The following is an 18,430-nucleotide window of genomic DNA, read 5'->3' on the forward strand; positions in this document are numbered from 1 at the left end:
TGGTCGTTTTATTACTCAGTCTACACATAAAGTACCTCTGACCCCTGGTCATAACTTGGTGTCCCTGAGAGGGTACTTAGCCACATACTGAGAACCACTGACTGAGAACTGAAATGTGATGTGGAAACAGGAAGGGATGCTCAATACCTGCCTAACGTGTTTCCAAAACCAAAACCAAAACAAACGAAACGCCATCAGGGTGCCCTCTAGAGTTGCTATGTGTAGATAAAGGCTGGTGGGCGGCCCAGGGCCCCAGCCTGCCAGCCTGCCCCCCTTCTTCCTATTTGCGGCATATAAATAGGAAGTCAAAGGTAGCACCTTCCCAGCATCTCTTGCAGCCATTGGGGCTTCAGCCACAGGCAGCGGCTGCCCCAGCCGCCAGCCCACCTCCTCCCCTCCCCAGCCACAGGGGATGCAGAGCCAGGTGAAGAGCTCACGCAGATGGCCCCTCCTCTGGGGGCTTCTCTGAGGCCTGGGCGGGGTTGGAAGGAGTCGGGGAAAGGGAAGGAGTCTGAGTTTTGGTGGGTGCTGGGGTGCTCAGGAGCCCGTGGGGTAAGGAGGGAAGGGTGGTTACTGAGGGGGAGGGGAAGGGCCGAGGGACATGTGTTGAGCTGAGGTGGTCCCTTGCTTCGTGACCATCAGTGAGAGATGGCAGAGAAGCAAGTAGACCGCTGAGCAGAGAGCTGAGCTCAGGGCACGTTGCTGGCAGGCCAGTCAGGGGCCAGAGCCGCTCTTGGCCACTCTCTGAGACAGACCCTGGTGAGAGAGCTGGGCGGCAGGCTGGGGGGCAGGATCTGGGACGCCTCAGCTGCCCAGAAAAGCTGTGTGGGTGAGTGGTGCAGGGCTCTGCTTGGTGGACAGTTTCCCTTGGCGGGAGCCTGTGGTGGGGAGTCTGCAATCCCGATTCCCTCCCAGCATGGAGGAGAGGGCTTCCCAGTTCCCTGTGGCCCCAAGCAGTCTGGAATGTTCCCTCAGATCTCTGAGCTCACTTGGGAACAAACTTCATAAAGACCTTCCTCTCTCCTCTGTTCCCCAGGAATGGGAATCAGTCCGGCTCTGCTCCTCGCCTCTGATTGGCTATAGGAGCCAGGAGCACATCATTGGCTTCCATTTCTTTTCTTTTTTTAAATATATATATTTTATTGATTTTTTTTCACAGAGAGGAAGAGAGAGGGATAGAGAGTTAGAAACATAGATGAGAGAGAATCATCAATCAGCTGCCTCTTGCACACCCCCTACTGGGGATGTACCCACAACCAAGGTACATGCCCTTGACTGGAATCGAACCTGGGACCTTTCAGTCCGCAGGCCACTGAGCCAAACCGGTTTCGGCCATCATTGGCTTCTAAATGTCAGCACTAGAGAGTCCTTACACATCAAATAGTCCAACCCGCCCATTGTGCAGATAGGGAAACAGGCCAGGAGGGCAGTGACTGGCTCAAGGCCACTCGATGGTTTCATGGGAAAGCCAGCCCTTGAAGCCATGCCATCTGGAGGACCTTTGCTGCTCTTCTGTGATGGACTTGTCTTCCCAGCAGGTGGTGGCCGGATGAAGGGGGGACCTGCTCCAGAATTGGTTGTTACAAGACCGAGTCCCTGAGGAGCCCGGGGAGCTCCCTGTCCCCCAGCCTGGCCTTCCAGTCCCGCCAAGACGACCAGGTAAGGTGGAGTCGCAGCCCTGCTTACGGAGGGAGGGATGTCGGGAGGAAGTGGGGAAATTTGAAGGGACCTGGGTTCCCATGGTCCCCTGGTCCTGAGCACCCCTACCCCAGCACATCATGGGGACGGACCCTTGAGGTGCCAGACACCCTCTCCCGTGCCCCGGGGGCCAGGCTCTCCTGTGGGCCATGAGAAGGAGGCAGGGCCACTCGGAGGCTGGGCTGTATGATTGTGGCCTTGGCCTTAGGGCCCATCTTGGGGGGTTTGCAATCTTCTTTGTTGTTGTTGTTAATACTCACTGAGGATAATTTTCCATTGGTTGTTAGAGAGAGTGGCAGGGAGGGGGAGAGACAGAGAGAGAGAGAAACATTGATGTGAGAGAGACACATTGATTGGTTGCTTCCCACACTCATCCCAACTGGGGCCTGGGACTGAGCCTGCAACCTACGTACATGCCCTTAACTGGAATAGAATCCGAGACCCTTCAGTCTGCGGGCAGAGGCTCTAACCTCTGAGCCAAACTGGCCGGGGCGGGGTGGGTTACAGTCTTGATGAGGATTTTCTTCAAGTTGTCCTTGGCTCCGTTCCCAACAGAGTAGATGGTCTGAGACTTGGTGGGACCAGGGAGGTTAGGAAGAGAGGTTGGTAAGGGCTCTAGGGGCAGAGGGAAGGCCTTTCTGGGTAGGCATGGAAGTCCCCGGGGAAAGGAATCTCTGAGTGAGGGAAAGGGCAGCCATTTGAGTGACAGATGTGGTGAGGGTGAGTGGTTCTTAGCTTCTCCTCCTGCTCTGGAAGCCAAACGAGGGGTGGGATCATCCAAGGAACCCAGGAGTCACGGCCCCGAACCCCTTGTCCCCTGCCTTCCAGGTCTTCCCAGCCTGCAGGCCGCTTCCAGACACAGTGGACACCCACAGCCCATCCTGTGCCAGCTGGCTGTGCCCCCTGCCACTGTCACCAGCCAGGTCTGCCCTGCTGGCCTGCCCCCAGAGCCTGGATCTCTACCGATGTCCCTGCAGCCGGCACCCCCGGGCCCAGCCCCACAGGGCCTCGGGGAGGACACCCTGAACACCAGTAAGTCCAGGCCCCAGGGCTGCACTTGGTGGAGGCTGAGGTGGGGGCACGGTTAGGCTTCAGGGTGGGAGGGGCAGGGGACCCGGTGTCACTGGGAAGGACAGAGCCTCAGGCACACTTGACTAGCACACTTTGGCCTGGAGTTCTGACCTAGGGGTGCAGGGGGCTCTCAAGGCGGTGACACCTGAGCCAGAGGAGGTGGGCAGTGGGGTCAGGTGTAGGCTGTGGGGTGGAGTCCCGGTGCTGCTCTTTTAGCTCAAAGACCTGGGACCATCCCTGAGGCCAGTTTCTTCTACAAAAGTCAGCTCTCACTGTCCCTATGTCCTAGGCTTGTTGCATTTTATTTTTTTTTTAAATATATATTTTTATTGATTTCAGAGAGAAGGGAGAGGGAGACAGATTCATCAATGATGAGAGAGAATCATTGATTGGCTGCCTACTGCACAACCCCCACCGGGAATTGAGCCCGCAACCTGGGCATGCACACCCTTGACTGGAATCGAACCGGGACCCTTCAGTTCGCAGGCCGACGCTCTATCCACTGAGCCAAACCAGCCAGGGCGGCTTGTTGCATTTTAATACACCATCCCCTTAGGCCACTGTGACCTCCTGGAGGGACTGCATGGCTGAATCCTTTGTCACCTACCCCACCCCCTGCCAGAGCACAGAGGGAAACAGCTCAGGATAACGGTGGAGTGAATGAATGAGAATTCAAGCAGACAAGAGATATATATTGTTTTGACTTCACATCACTCCTACCTCACTGTCTGTGGCATCTCAGTCCCCTTGCAAAGCTCTTCTCTACCTTCCTCCTAAATATTCACCTGTTCCAGAACTCAGTTCAGAGCCCTCTTCCCTTCCCTTCTCTCCCTTCCCCTCCTCTCCACCACCCCCACTCCCCTCCTCTTCCCCTCTTCTCATCTCTCCTCCTCTTTCCCTCTGCTCTCCTGTTCTCTTTATTTTTTATTTTATTTTTTATTTTTAAATATATTTTATTGATTTTTCAAGGAGAGGAAGAATGAGAGATAGAGAGTTAGAAACATCGATGAGAGAGAAACATCGATCAGCTGCCTCTTGCACACCCCCTACTGGGGATGTGCCTGCAACCAAGGTACATGCCCTTGACCGGAATCGAACCCGGGACCTTTCAGTCCGCAGGCCGACGCTCTATCCACTGAGCCAAACTGGTTCCAGCCCTATTGAGCTTTTCTAATGTGGCTAGTGCCACCGAGGAGCTGAATTTGTATTGCCTTTATTGTAATTAATTTCGGTGTGGACACGTCTCAGGGGTCCATTTTGGACACAGCGGCCCTAGTGTCATCCTCAGGTGATATCCTCTGGGCCCCGGCACCCAAATGTATGTCTCCCGCTCCGGCCTCGCCTTGAAACTCCAGCGGCCCACTGGGCTGCTCCCCTGGCTGTCTCCCAGGCGTCTCCCATGTTTCCTCTCCCTAACATGGTCCCGCGCTGCACCAACACTAGCCGCTTTTCCTGGCCAGGGGACTGCAGACCGGACAGTGCAGCGACGGGAAGGTCCTGCCCGGTCACCAGCCCAGGGGGCAGGCTCGGCGGGAGCAGGGCTTCGGCCGGGCATCTGAGGCCCTGACTGGCTTCCCTCCTCTTCTCAGAGCGCCAGCCACCAGGGCCACCGGCCGGCTCCACCGATGACGACAAACTCACACCCACATCCCCCCGGAGCAGGGATGAGATGGGGAGCCAGCAGGGAAGCCCGGATGAGGAGGCCCCCTGCCCACCCTTCTCCCCTCACAGCAGCTCTCCCCCGCCCCCCTGGCAGAGCGGAAAGTGCTCCGGCTCCCTGGCCTTCTGCTCCCGCCCCCCACCCCTCCCCATCTCCCACCAACTCCCGTTCTGCCTCCACCCCCTCTGGCCTGCATACCCCTTTCTCCTGCCCCCACCGTATCTGCTCGCCTATGGGGCCCCACCTTCTGTCCAATGCCACCCTGTCTTCATGTTGCCCCAAGATACCTCCTACCCCACCAGGGCTGTGCCCAGTGTGCTGATGAGTGTCCGTGAGCCTGGGCACCACAGCCCCTGGGGGGAGACCCTGTGCCCCTACCCAGGGGCCTCTCGGGACGCTGGTCAAACCGCACTGTCCCAGGCCCGGATTCCAGGCCCTGGAGCTGCCAGGACCTACTTCCCAGGGCGGGAGCACGCTGGCAGGGCGGCGCCAGCAAAGCGGGCCCCCCTGGGCTCCCCAGCAGCCCTGCCTTACCCGCTGAGGAAAGAGAACGGCAAAATCCTGTACGAATGCAACGTGTGCAGCAAGAGCTTCGGGCAGCTCTCCAACCTCAAGGTACCGGCCTCCTGGGCTCCGCTGCCCGCCCCCCAACCCCCAGCATCTTTTAATTTAATGGTGGATTTAGGCCTTGATCTCCGTCTCTCAGCATCTAGTGCAAAGCCCTTTCCTGAACAACCGTGCCTTCTAGATTCCCAGCGAAGCCTCCTCGTGTTTGTTTGTTTGAAGTTCAGTGGGCAAAGGAGTAGATCTCAGTGAGTCCCACAGAACTGAGGACCAGCCTTTTTCAAGTGGGATCCCACAAACCAGCGCCAGTGCCGTTGGCGTCCACCAGAGGGCGACCATGGGCACCCCTCCATGTCAGCGAAGACGGGCAGCTGTGCATAAGCTGGCGCTGCTGAGGCTGAGGAAAGGTTATGATCATTGGGGGGAGATGTCTTCTCGATCCTCTAGCCCCATGGTCGGCAAACTGCGGCTCGCGAGCCACATGCGGCTCTTTGGCCCCTTGAATGTGGCTCTTCCACAAAATACCACCGCCTGGGTGAGTCTATTTTGAAGAAGTGGCGTTAGAAGAAGTTTAAGTTTAAAAAATGTGGCTCTCCAAAGAAATTTCAATCGTTGTCCTGTTGGTATTTGGCTCCGCGGACTAACGAGTTTGCCGGCCACTGCTCCAGGGAAGGAGTTCCTAAATGTTAATGAGCCACAAACTACCACAAGAGCTCGTGAACATGCAGATTCCTAGGCCCCGGCCCAGGGATTCTAATTCAGGTGGTCAGCGTGGGGCCTGAGAAGCTACATTTAAAAAAATATATATTTTATTGATCTTTTACAGCACATATGTCAAACACAAGGCCCGCGGGCCAAATCCAGCCCGCCAGGCCTTGCAATGTGGCCCACACCGCGCTGTCATCACTGCACTCCGCTGTCAGTTTATGACATTGTCAGTTTATGACTGTTCAGTAAACCATTCGGCCCGCGATTTAGGCTGGATTTTAGATTTTGGCCCCTTCTCTGATTGAGTTCGACACCCCTATTTTACAGAGAGGAAAGGAGATGATAGAAAGTTAGAAACATTGATGAGAGAGAAGCATTGATCAGCTGCCTCCTGCACACCCCCCACTGGACATGTGCCTGCAGCCAAGGTACATGCCCTTACCGGGATCGAACCTGGGACCTTTCAGTCCATAGGCCGACACCAGTTTCGGCGAGAATCTACATTTTTAATGTTCTTCTGGGTGATGCTGCTGCTACTGGTCTGAGGACCACACTTTGGGAAGCACTACCTTTACCTGGCCTTCTGACCACTGCCTCAGGGCGACAGGAAGAGGGGGTGTCTGAGGGATGGAAGAGAGGCCCCAAGGGGGGGTGACAGAGAGGAGCGGGGACTGAGAGGCCTCGATGCCAGGATGAGCTCCTGTGGAGATGCGGGTGGAGGTTCAGAGAGGCCCCCAGGCCCAGCGGGGCCCCGGGCTGCTGGCAGCATCTCTCCCCGCCTGGCTCAGGTCCATCTGCGTGTGCACAGCGGGGAGCGCCCGTTCCAGTGTGCCCTGTGCCGGAGAAGCTTCACCCAGCTCGCCCACCTGCAGAAGCACCGCCTGGTGCACACGGGGGAGCGGCCCCACAAGTGCCTGGTGAGCCCCTTCCCGCCTCCTGCCCTCCTGCCCTCCTGCCCTCCTGCAGGCCACTGAGGGAGGAGTTCCAGCCCCCTGGGGGGAGGGCCCTGCGGCCTCAATTTCCAATCCTCCTGAGCAAGCAGAGACTGCACAGGAAGTCAGGGTGGGAGCAGGGAAGGAGGTGGAGGAGGATGAAAATGACCCCTCTTCGCCTGGAAGGGCCAGAAAGTGCCACTGGAGGTCACTCCGGGGGTCTGGAGCCGGGAATAGAGGTGCAAGTCTGTGCGGGAGAACGATACAGTTGGGGGTGGATACCTGTTACCTTCTTTCCAGCGTTGCTGTTCTCCAGCATCATGGCATCATGTCCTCACTGCCCTTGGGTGGTCAGAAGGGCGGGGACTCCTCCCCTGTTTGACACACACAGAAATGAAAGCAGCACAGTGGCTCTGAGTCTGAGCTGCGTGGGTTCAAATCCTCGCTCTGCCTCCAGCTTGCCGTGTGGCCTCTGGCCGGTGGCTTCCCTCCGCGGAGCCTCTGCTTTCTCGCTGTCTTCTAGGAGATGCCCTGGGACTTAGTCACGCTTCCTCAGGGTCCCGGGGAAGACGACCGAGGCGACCGAGGCCGATTCCTAGCCCGTGGCCGCTCCCAGTAAACGTTAATTACACCCACGGAAGCGGCAGCCGCTCACAAAGGGTGCATGTGATTATCGCGTTCAGTCCATCCTACCGAGGAGGTTAAGTGTTCATAGTCACATGTTACCAACAAGGCGAGCGAGGCTCAGAGAGGGGACATCGCCTCGACAAGCTCATGCAGGGAATGAAGGAACCAGAAAAGAACAATAAAAATGTGCCAGACACTGGGGGTCCCAGGGTGGAATCCTGGGGCGGTGTGTGTGTGTGGGGGGAGAGTTTCAGGGTCTGTATTCCAGTAAGGTGACCAGACGTCCCGCTTTTGGAGGGACAGTCCCGATTTCTAACAAATTGTCCCGCGTCCCTCGGCATTTTAAAAAAAAAGTCCCGATTTTTTTGGGAAAAAAATCGGGACTTTTTTTTAAAATGCCGAGGGACGCGGGACAATTTGTTAAAAAAATCTTCCAAAAATCGGGACTGTCCCGCCCCAAGCGGGACGTCTGGTCACCTTTTTACAGGGAAGCGGGGAGGGAGTAGGGAAGGGAAGCAGAGAGCCTGAGCCAGCGGGGTAGGCAGGACTGATGCCGTTGCTCGTTCCCCTCAGATGTGCCACAAGCGCTTCAGCAGCTCCAGCAACCTCAAGACCCACCTGTGCCTGCACCCAGGGGCCCGGCCCTCCCCGTGCAGCGTCTGCCCAAGTCGCTTCACCCAGAGCATGCACCTGCAGCTGCACCACCGGCTGCACGCTCCACTGCCCTGCAGCCTGGCTCATGCCCGCCGACCGCTGGCATCTCTCACCTGCCTGGCCGGGTGGCACCCAGGGGCGCTAGATCTCGTGATGGTGCCATCGGAGAGGCAGGTGGTGCCATCAGAGAGCCAGGAAGCAGACGAGATGAAGGTGTGCTCAGCATCTCAGGGAAAGCAGGGGCAGCCGGCCTGAGGAGTGGCGTCAGGACTGCTCTGGGGAGGGGCGGGGGCAGATGATTAAAGGATTTTGTCTATAACCAGGTGAGGCCTCCTGAGCTTCACCAGCGGAGGGAGAAGCCACCGTGTAGTTGCCAGACTCCACAACTCCCCCTGGGGCGGGGCGGGGCAGGCACCCTAGAGTGGGTGCCTGCAGTCACTGCCTCGGGCTTGGGTTTGGGTTCTGCTCCCTCTTGGGACCAGGCCCTTCATCTCAGCTCACCGATGGACAGTTCAGCCTCCCAGGCCTCTGCCAGGTGCAGGCTGTGCTGCCAAGAAGGGACACGTTGCTCTCTCCTCTGTCCAGATGTCTGTCTGTGGCTTCCAACCACCTCTTTTTTTAAAAAAAAATATTTTATTTTATTGATTATGGTATCACATAATTGTCCTCATCCCCCCATTCCCATCCCAAACCCCTCCCTACATATGTCCCCTCACCCCCGTTGTCCATGGCCACTGGCCAGGCACACAAGTCCTTTGGTTGATCTCTTCCCCTTTACCCCCACCCTCCCCTACTTTCCCTCTGAGGTTTGAGAGTCTGATCGCTGCTTCTCTTTCTCTGGGTCTGTTTTTGTTCATCAGTTTATGTTGTTCATTATTTCCTCTAGATGTGTGAGATCATGTGATCTAAGAAATACCCTTGTAAGAACCTAAACTGAGACAAACCATAATGGTTATGCTGAGAGGCAAATGAATCAGTCTGTAGTGAGTTCCCTTCTGGGCCAACAGTTCTTTTGAGTCCCAATTTCAATGTCAAACAGTTCCTTATGTGTACATGCCAGCCATGCTATTTCAGATCTGGTTGGTGTTCCCACCACCTCTTGTCTTAGTTTTAGGAGGCCATGGTGCCCCTCAGCTGGCTGCTCCCTGCCATGCATGGCCTGTGCATGCCAGGATTGAGCCCCCTGGGTAGGTGGATGGGCAGGAACACAGGATGTCAGTGTCCCAAGAGGGAGCAGAACCCAAACCCTATCCCAGAAGCACGATGCCCCGGGTCACCACAGAGGGCAGAGGGCTGAGGAGGTGCTGTGCTCAGGGAAGTGGTAGAGGCCCTGCAAGGACTACAGGCAGAGAAGAACTGCAGAGAGAGGCTGGGGACCTGGGACTCTCTTGGTGGCCTTTCTTAGGTCCTAGAGGATCCCCTCAAAGGTGCCAGGTGTCCCCTACCCGCACTCGAGAGGTACAGAGGCAGCAGCAGATGGCGAGGCAGCAGCTGGGCGGCAGAAGGTCCAGGCCATGTCACAGTGAACAGGAGCTGCTATTAAACAACAATAGCTGGACATCCTCCAGGAGGGCGGCTTCCCCGCGGGGCTGGTGGAGATGATGGCTGTGTCTGTCCCAGGACAGAGACCTCCCACAGGGAGCCACCACGGCAGACAAGGGCAGGGTCGGCTTTGCCACCCAGTCACCGCTCTGCCTCCCCACCCCCACCCCCAGGTGACAGCCACTGGGTAAGGCCCCGCCCAGCCGACGAGACCCGCCCCCTCCAGCACAGGCCCCGCCCCCGCGTTCTAGCTCCTCCTTCGTGGGGGCGGGACAGACCCTTCTCCCAGCCCCGCCTCCAGGCCCCGCTCACCCCATCCCCGTCCCCGCCCACCCCGTGCAGACCCCGCGTGGGGAATGGCTGTCTTTGTGGCCCCGGCGCCTCCAGGGGACCCCAGGGCGCGGGCAGGGCCTGGGGGAGAGGGGGTCCGTCGCCGGGGTCCGGGCGGCCCCTACTGTCCCCGGGCGCGGGCACCTGGGTGGGTCCCCGCGGCCCGCGGGCGGGCGGGCGGCCCGCTGTTTGCTCTGGGGCCGGGCCGGAGTGGGCGGTTCTCCCTGGAGCGGATCCGGGTGGGCCCGGCGGCCTGGAGCCGGCAGGTGCCCCGACGTCCCGAGCCCGGGCCTGGCCCTGGCCATGGCCGCGCGGCGCGAGGGCCTGGGGGCCCGCCTGGCCCGCCGCCTGGCCGCGCTGGGGGTGCGCAGGGGGAAGCCGACCCCGGAGGAGGCAGGAGCCCGGGATAGGTGAGGGCTGGGGAGGGCCGCGTGGGTGCCCTGGCGTGTGTGCGTGTGTGTGCGCGTCTGAGATTGTAGCAGATATATATATATATATATATATATATATATATATATATATATATATATATATATATAATACATTTTATTGATTTTTTACAGAGAGGAAAGGAGAGAGATAGAGAGTTAGAAACATCGATGAGAGTCATCGATCAGCCGCCTCTTGCACACACCCCCCACTGGGGATGTGCCCGCAACCAAGGTACATGCCCTTGACCTGAATCGAACCCGGGACCCTTCAGTCCCCAAGCGGACGCTCTATCCATTGAGCCAAACCGGTCTCGGCAATTGTAGCAGATATTAAAGTAAGCATATGTGAGATGTGAGTGGTGTCCCGGAGCATAAAAATGGGTCGATTTTGGATCTGTAAATGCGAAGACGGTCTTTCTAAAGTCCCCGTGCTCTTTGGAAACCTTAAAACAACTTTTGCGACTTCCTGAAGCCAGGCCGGCCGCCTGCAGACCGTTTCTTTATGGAGGAGATGAAAGGCAAACGCAGTCAGTCCTTCCGCCTGTGTGGACTTTGCTTCTCACCCGGCAGGCCAGTCCCTCTGGCTTCCGGGCCCTTTGCTGGGAGCGGGACCGGCTCCTGAGCTGCCCGAGGCTGCCCTGCACTTGCCCTGGTGCCGCGGACAGGGTTTCCGTCACCGCAGGTGGCAGTAGCGGTCAGCCTCCCTCTGCACCTGCTTACCGCCTCCCTGAGTGATCTCATGGAGCCCGACGGCAGCGCCATGAGACAGTGAGATCCAGACCTGGATGTGGGGTTTCAGAGAGGCAGAGTGCCCTGCCCACCGCGCGGCTGGGGAGCGGTGGGGCTGGAGTGCCCGCCCGGGCCGTCTGACGCCAGAACTCACATCCTGAAGCCCCGGCCGCGCTGTGGCCTTGGGAGCCTGAAGGCCGGCAAGCCAGGGGGCCGGCTCTGTCCCAGCCGCGGTGCCCCTGGCCTCGTGACCGGAACAAATGAGTCCGCCTCTCCAAGCCACTCACTGGCCGCTGACGTTTGAATGGCGGGAGAAAGGCTCTGTCTGGCTGGGAGCGGGAATCGAGGACCCCAGGAGCGCCTGGGCCTGTGTCCCCGGAGAGGGTGCGGTGTTTGTGTGTCTGTGCTGTTCAGTTACCTGGCAATTTGTTCTGATCTTATCACCACACAACTGTTTCCAGCGCACCCGGGAGGAATGGGGGCGTGGTGGAGGCCGAGAGAGTGCGGCTCTGTCACCCCGAAGAGAGAGGGGAGGGGCAGGGAGGGCCTCGCCACCCTGTGCTGGGAAGCCCGGGTGACCTGGGGGGGGGGGGTGCCCACACCCTGCGAGTGCCATGCCCCAGCCCGCAGGAAGACACGCCCTCCCCTTTCCCCTGCCTGGCAGAACCCTGCCCACAGGCCCAGGTGGCGCTGCTCCCCCTTTCCCCATTGGGAGGAGGGGGGTTGGGGTGGAGGTGATTCAGGATGTGGAGGGCAGGGCCGGGGCTGCGGAGACTCCTGCAGCAGCGTGATGACACATCCCGCGAACGCACCTTATTCATTCTCACCAGCTGTGAGAAGGGGACTGAGCACACGCCTCTGATCCCTGCCCGTTTCCCGGGGTGGGGGTGGGGGGTGGGGTCAGACTGCATGCAGGAGGCAGCCAAGGCACATCCTCATCTTGCCCCCCGTTGGTGTGGGGATGTCCAACCAGCCTTTGACGTGGGAGGGTCCTCGTGTCTTACTTCCAAGGCTCGTTAGTCGTGTGAGTCTAGGATTCGCCTCTCTGGCCTCAGTTTCCTTACCTGAAACAGGGGGGCACTAATACCCACCTTTTAAAAAAATATATATATTTTATTGATTTTTACACAGAGAGGAAGAGAGAGGGATAGAGAGTTAGACACATCGATGAGAGAGAATCATCCATCAGCTGCCTCCTGCACACCCCCAACAATGTGCCCACAACCAAGGTACATGCCCTTGACCGGAATTGAATCTGGGACCTTTCAGTCCGCAGGCCGATGCTCTATGCACTGGGCCAAACCGGTTTCAGCTAATACCCACCTTTTAGGGTTATTTGGAGGCTTAAAGGAGATCACTTAGGCACAATACCCGGTGCTAAGCCTGGCATAGGGAGTGCTTCAGCAATGGCGAGCTTTTGCATTATCGGGGCGCTGTCCCTTTTCTGTATTCTGGCCCTGATACAGGCCACGTCCCCACTCTCCTCCAGGCCCATCCCTGTCTGTCTTTGGGGGTGGAGTGGACAGTTTGGGAGGGAGCAGAGAGGAGGCTGCTGTACAAGCTTCCCCTCCCCCAGATGGCAGGGCTCATCCAGGCTGAGGGCTCAGAGAAGCGGAGAGGAGAAGGCCACCTCATTCCCTCCCCCTGTGCTTCCTTTCCAGGCCCTGGGGAGGCCAGAGTTGCCCTGACCTGGCCCAAGGCCAGGGCAGCACTAACAATGTCAGCCTCAAGGTAGGAGAGAATGCAGAGGGGAGGCCGGGAAGCCGGTGGGGGGGGAGGGGAGGGGCGGGGCCTGAGAACCTTGACTCCTAAGTCAGGCACCTGGAGTTCTCTCATCCTCCCTTTGTCACTTGTTCACGGGTGAACCTGGGCAGATCACTCCGCACCTCTGAACCTGTTTCTCCATCTGCAAAATGGGGACCACAGTGCCTCCCGGGGCTGCTGTGAGAAACGAGGCGATGGGTGTGGAACATCCAGCCTGGGGTCTGGGTGCTCAGGAAACATGAGCTTCCTAGTGCCGGGCCCCTGGGAGGCATGTAGGTCTCCGTCTGTTCCCAGGACCCCCTTTTCCACACTTCCTGCAAGCTAGACCTCCTTCCCATCTTTTGTGCTTTTTAATGATTTTTTTTTTTTTTTAAATAAGTTTTTATTTTTCATATTATTACAAATGTTCCTTCCCCCCCCCCCACCATTGCTCTCCTCCACCAGGTTCCCACCCCACCCTCTGCCCTTTCCCCTCTCCCCATTGTACTCATCCATAGGTGCACAGTTTATGTTCAGTCTCTTCCCACTCCCCCCTCTCCCCTTTTTCCCCAAGAATCGTCAGTTCACTCCCCTTCCATACCTCTGATTCTATTATATTCAACAGTTAATATTGTTCATCAGATTTTTTTAATTTCCTTGGTTTTTAGATTCACTTGTTGATAATTACGTATTTGTTGTTCATAATTTTTATCTTTGTTTACTTTCTCTTCTGAAAGAACCCCCTTCAGCAATTCATATAATTCTGGTTTGGTGGTGATGAACTCCTTTAGCTTTTTTTTATTAGTGAAGCTCTTTATCTGGCCTTCGATTCTGAGTGATAGCTTTGCTGGGTAGCTTATTTTTGGCTGTAGGTTCTTGCTATTCATCACCTTGAATATTTCTTGCCATTCCCTTCTGGCCTGCATGGTTTCTGTTGAGAAGTCAGCTGACAATCGTATAGGTGCTCCTTTATAAGTTACTACCTTCTTTGCTCTTGCTTCTTTTGGTATTCTCTCTTTATCTTTTGCTCTTGGAATTTTAATAATGATGTGTCTCGGTGTGGTCCTCTTTGGATTCCTTTTGTTTGGAGTTCTGTGCGCTTCCTGGACTTGTAAGTCAAATTCTTTCACCAGGTGGGGGAAGTTTTCTGTCACTATTTCTTTCAGTATGTTTTCGATATCTTGCTCTCTCTCATCTTCTGGGACCCCCATGATTCTGATGTTGGTTCGCTTGAAGTTGTCCCAGAGGTTTCTTACATTATCTTCAATTTTCTGGATTCTCTTGCCTTCTAGCTTCTGTGGAGGAGTGTCTTCTGGCTCTTTATGTTCCAAATCTTTGACTTGATTCTTGCGATCTTCCCTTCTGTTTTTAGGACTCTGTAGAATATTTTTTATTTCAGACAATGTATTCTTTATTTCTTGTTGATCCCTGATCATTTCTTGTTGATCTCTTTTCATATCCTCATAGGCCTTATCCATCTTTTCTAGGAAATTCTTGAAAAACCTTATAAGCGTAGATTTGAACTCTATATCCAGACGCTTTTTGTCCTCCATTTCTTTCGTTTGTGATCTATTTTGTTGTCGCATTTCGCAGTTACAGATGGGACGGGGTTTCAGGGTGGAGCCTGCAGCTTTGGCTTCCGTCAGCCCCGCCCTATGCGGGTCCTTCAGTGCTCGCTGCCGGCGCCTCTGAGAGAAAGGTGCCCTCGATTTTCGCCTGCTGCCAAACAGTCTATGCTCTCCCACAATGAGCCCGGTATTGGGGTTCAGTTCAGTTGGAAGTGGAGTTGTAGGTGGCGTTCAGAGCAGTCTGGAGCCCCAGTCTCCTTCCCGTCAGGGCAATCCCGCGGCACAGCCGACCGTCCCTTCTCTGGGGGCAGTGTCCGCGCCTCCGGGACCTCCTTTCTCCGCTACCCCGGGGTTCCGACTTACAGCCCAGCTCCCTATGGCTGAGCCTGGGTCCCCGGGGTCTGGCCCAGAACTGGGGTTCAGAGCAGTCAGGGGCCCAGCACAGTCGGAGTTTTATCTCCTTTCCGCTAGGGAACGCCCGCCAGGCACTCGGCCTCCCTCCTCTCCGGCTCCGACCTCTTCGCGTGCGCCGCGTGTCTCCGTACCTTAGGCTTTTACAGCTCCTCCGTGCTTCCTTCTGGTTTTCTCCTTGCTTCTTGTTGTAGGATTTCCAGTCAGTCGACTTTCCTGTAGTTCTGGGTAATGTCCATTTTATATTTTAGTTGTATTTTATTAAAATTGTTGTGTGCGGCTGCGGCTAGTTGCCTACCCGAGCAGCCATCTTGGATTCTCCCCCATAATCTTTAATGGTTTTTTTTAAAAAATATATTTTATTGATTTTTAACAGAGAGAAAGGGAGAGATAGAGAGCTAGAAACGTCGATGAGAGAGAAACATCGACCAGCTGCCTCCTGCACACCCCCTACTGGGGATGTGCCCGCAACCAAGGTACATGCCCTTGACTGGAATCGAACCTGGGACCCTTCAGTCTGCAGACCGACGCTCTATCACTGAGCCAAACCGGCTTCGGCTCTTTTGTCCTTTTTAAAAATATATATATTTTATTGATTTTTTACAGAGAAGAAGGGAGAGGGATATAAAGTTAGAAACATCGATGAGAGAGAAAGATCGATCAGCTGCCTCCTTCACACCTCCCACTGGGGATGTGCCCGCAATCAAGGTACATGCTTTTGACTGGAATCGAACCCGGGACCCTTGAGTCCGCAGGCTGACGCTCTATCCACTGAGCCACACTGGTTTTGGCATCTTTTGTCCTTTTAACCCACTTCCTGGCATGGACCCTCCCAGGGGTGATGCTGGGCCAGGGACTTAACCTCTGGCCGCAGTTTTCCCGTCTGAGCCAGGGGTTGGGCAGCACCGGGTGTCCTCCCGTTGGAGCTGGCCCAAGCAGCGGGTGTCTGTGGTCCTGAACCCCATTCGTAATTACTGACACGTAATTGGGTACTCGTTATGTGCCGGTGCTCTGCACAGATTATCATGAAATCGCAGCACTCCCAGCAAGCAGGTGCTGTTATTATCACGCCCATTTCACACCTGGGGAGACTGAGAGGAAGGAGGAAGAGGCATTGCAGCTAGGAAGTAGCAGAGCTGGGGTTTAAGCCCGGGTCGCCTCGCTCCAGGCCCCCACAGGAATCCCTGTCCTCTTCTGTCTCTTGAGGGGTCAGCCCGCAACCTATTTCAACTGGCCGCACCTATTTCACTGCTGAGTAAATGGAGATATTTGGGACCCAGGGTCCCAGCTAGAAGGAATGTTGGCCCAGACTTGGCTTCTCTGGTGCCAGAGCATAAATCCCTCCTTGAACACTGGCTTTTGGGGGGTGAGGGGACAAAGGGGGCAGTGTCCTTATGGGACTGGGATCCTGGGCCTGTCCTCTTACCCCCACAGCCAGACTTGGCCCCAGGGGAACAGCAGACACAGGTCAGGCTTGTCCCATTTCAGGGGAACCCTCTTCCCCGACTCCCTCATGTCCCAGGTACATCTGTGTGCCCCCGTGTGCCTGGGATCTCAGGTGGGAGGGCCTGGGGAGGTGGCTACAGGCAGAGGCCATGGGCGCTAGAGGCAGGCATGCCTACCAGCCCTCACCCAGGGCAGCTGGGGAAGTGGCAGTTGACCTGAGAGTGGGGCCTCGTGTGTGACTTTATTCATGTCGGTGTCTCCTCTGGGTCGCCTTCCTCACTGCAGAGCGGGAGCGGTGAGGTGAGTGTGGAAGGGCCCTCCTGAGCTCTGCCCCTTTGCCCAGCTCTCACGGCAGCTCTGCTTCTCCCGTGCAAGGAGGGCAGTCAGGGTGGTCGGGTGCCTGGAGGGCAGAGGCGATGCTGTCACCAGGCCCCTGCCCCTGCTTTCCCGCAGACCCGAGCCCACAGCCGCTCAGAATGGGACCTTCAGGAGCGGAGCCGAGGCCCCTGGCTTTGGAAGCGACGACACAGCTCCGGAGGGCTCACCCCGCCCCTGGGCCGCCTGCAGAGGCCAGCTGTGGGCAGCGCCTCTGACATGGCCACTTCTACCTCCATGGAGCCGGAGAGCCCAGCACTGGCCGCAGACCCTGCTGGTGCCAGGCACCCCTCACGCCCAGTGCCAATGCCTGGGCACTCGGAACAGGGAACCCCAGACTGCACTTGCCTGAAACCCCCACACGTGGCCCCAGAGGCCCCTCTGGATCCCGAGCCAGCCCGCACCGGGGAAGACACGCCGCCCCGCCCAGCATCCTTTCCCAAGGCAGAGGGGGCAAAAGGCAAGCCTGCCACCCCGGGGCCAGCGCCGCCAGAGCCAGCCCAGAGCCTACCGGAGCGTCCCTCTGCCTCTGCCAGGAGGACCCGCTACCACATCACTGTCATCCTGCAGGGGCGTGGGCTGACACCTGGGGAGGCGGGTGGGGAGCCCAAACCGGCCCAACCAGCTCTTCACCCCTTCTGCCCTGAGGAATTCAGAGCCCGGCTGAGTCCTCCCCAGGGGCCCCGCCCCATCACGGGGTGCCCAGCTGACCCGCCCCAGGAGCCCCGGCTAAGAGCCCCACGGCATCAGAAGAGCACAGCCCGGCAGCAGGAGATCCAGGCCCCCTGGACACCGGGGTCCCAGCACACACGGTGAGTCCACGGAGCGGCCGTGGGAGGAACAGCTAGCCTGGGTGCTCTTTCTGGGGTCTCTGCCTCATCTCCGGACTTCCTCAGCTCCAGGCCCATTCATTCGGCTCCCTGAGCGTGAACGGACTCGGCCATCCCCTCCCCACTCACCTTGCCTTCCTCTCCCTCCCCTCACCCATTCACCCCTTCATGAACCCACTGCTGCTCTCCTCCCTTCGTCCCTCTGAGGAGGGGGAGTTCCTTCATGAAGAGGCTGGGAGAGGGGTCACCTTCTCCTCAGCAGCACCCACCACCCCCTGCTTCTGTTCAGGCGACCACAGAACCCATCTGGGAATAGGCACTAGCCAAGGTGCTGGGTGTCCTGGGGCAAATTGCTTACCCTCTCTGGTCCCCGGGTTGTCCAGCAGATTTGGTAGCTGGAGAGGAGGTAGTTACAGGATCGTGCTTTGAACTCCAGAGAGACGGGCTGCCAAAATAGCAGGGATGCTTATTAATAACACCTCAGCCGCAGCGATAATTACCGACTGGGCTTGTGTCAGCGGCCACAGGAACGGGCACTGAGATCCCCAAGCCTCGGTTTTTCTTTGTTTTGAAACGATTCTCCCAAATCTGCGTGGTGGGCTCAGAAGTGAAAGAGTGGGTTCCCAAAAGCTCACCTGAGAAGGGGTGAATACGGCCCTGGGCCTCAGAGAGGGCTCTGGAAAATTCCTAATGATGGCGGTGGCTGTGATTTATGGGTTTGTTTTGTAAACATAATCCTAATTCATTCTCACAACAGCCCCGTGGAATTCCTGCTCCACACCCCAATCCCTGACTGCAGTCGGGAACTAAGGCTCAGAGAGCTTCTAACACTTGCTCAAAGTCCACTAGAAAGCCAGGGCCTGAATTTGAATGAATTTCTCCATCCTGCCTCTCTCAGCAGCCTTGTTGGCCCTGTGCAGACAGGAGGGTTGAGTGTGGTTGCTGTGCGGACTGCAGGGTTTTCTCTGACCCCGTGGAGGTGGATTTGGTGGCATTGTGCCAGGGATGCCCAGGCCTCTGGGTGGGAGGCTGGGTAACTGGTCCTGTGACAAGGAAGAGGGAGATGTGGGACCCTGGCTGGCTCCGATCTGCTCGGTGACCCAGTGACCCA

At 57.1% G+C, this 18,430-nt stretch overlaps 2 protein-coding genes across 6 annotated transcripts in view; both read left to right on the forward strand.

The window, feature by feature from the left end:
- The first annotated feature begins 335 nt into the window (after positions 1-335).
- Positions 336-8,580, forward strand: ZNF683 (zinc finger protein 683). 4 transcript variants are annotated; one of them, XM_084873902.1, is made up of 6 exons: positions 336-424; positions 1,539-1,659; positions 2,527-2,730; positions 4,359-5,044; positions 6,490-6,618; positions 7,834-8,580. In XM_084873902.1, the coding sequence occupies exons 3-6, from the start codon at positions 2,664-2,666 to the stop codon at positions 8,167-8,169; spliced, it is 1,218 nt and encodes a 405-aa protein (XP_084730028.1). In that variant the 5' UTR covers positions 336-424; positions 1,539-1,659; positions 2,527-2,663; the 3' UTR covers positions 8,170-8,580. The 4 variants fall into 4 exon arrangements, with proteins under 4 accessions (XP_084730028.1, XP_084730030.1, XP_084730031.1 ...); XM_084873904.1 differs by lacking the exon at positions 336-424 and adding an exon at positions 465-521; XM_084873905.1 differs by lacking the exon at positions 336-424 and adding an exon at positions 650-759 and having other exon boundaries at positions 1,536-1,659.
- A 1,551-nt stretch (positions 8,581-10,131) lies between these two features.
- The window catches only part of CRYBG2 (crystallin beta-gamma domain containing 2), a 31,968-nt gene continuing 23,669 nt past the window's right edge, over positions 10,132-18,430 (forward strand). The window contains exons 1-3 of one of the 2 annotated variants that reach the window (XM_084874823.1): positions 10,132-10,196; positions 12,608-12,677; positions 16,568-17,301. In XM_084874823.1, coding sequence (XP_084730949.1) covers positions 16,709-17,301 — 593 coding nt within the window. In that variant the 5' untranslated portion in view covers positions 10,132-10,196; positions 12,608-12,677; positions 16,568-16,708. Of the gene's footprint in view, positions 10,197-12,607; positions 12,678-16,567; positions 17,302-18,430 lie in introns of those variants that run through there. The other variant, XR_014794199.1, reaches the window with a different exon arrangement.

The sequence above is a fragment of the Pipistrellus hanaki genome (genome assembly GCF_964339955.1).
Source record: "Pipistrellus hanaki genome assembly, chromosome: 2".
Taxonomy (NCBI): Eukaryota; Metazoa; Chordata; class Mammalia; order Chiroptera; family Vespertilionidae; genus Pipistrellus; species Pipistrellus hanaki.

Bases quoted from the DNA above. Each gene is read 5' to 3' on its own strand.
- ZNF683 (XM_084873902.1), top strand. From the start codon at position 2,664: ATGTCCCTGCAGCCGGCACCCCCGGGCCCAGCCCCACAGGGCCTCGGG. The intron at 2,731-4,358 runs GTAAGTCCAGGC...TCCTCTTCTCAG, and splicing joins GGAGGACACCCTGAACACCA to AGCGCCAGCCACCAGGGCCA. The intron at 6,619-7,833 runs GTGAGCCCCTTC...CGTTCCCCTCAG, and splicing joins AGCGGCCCCACAAGTGCCTG to ATGTGCCACAAGCGCTTCAG.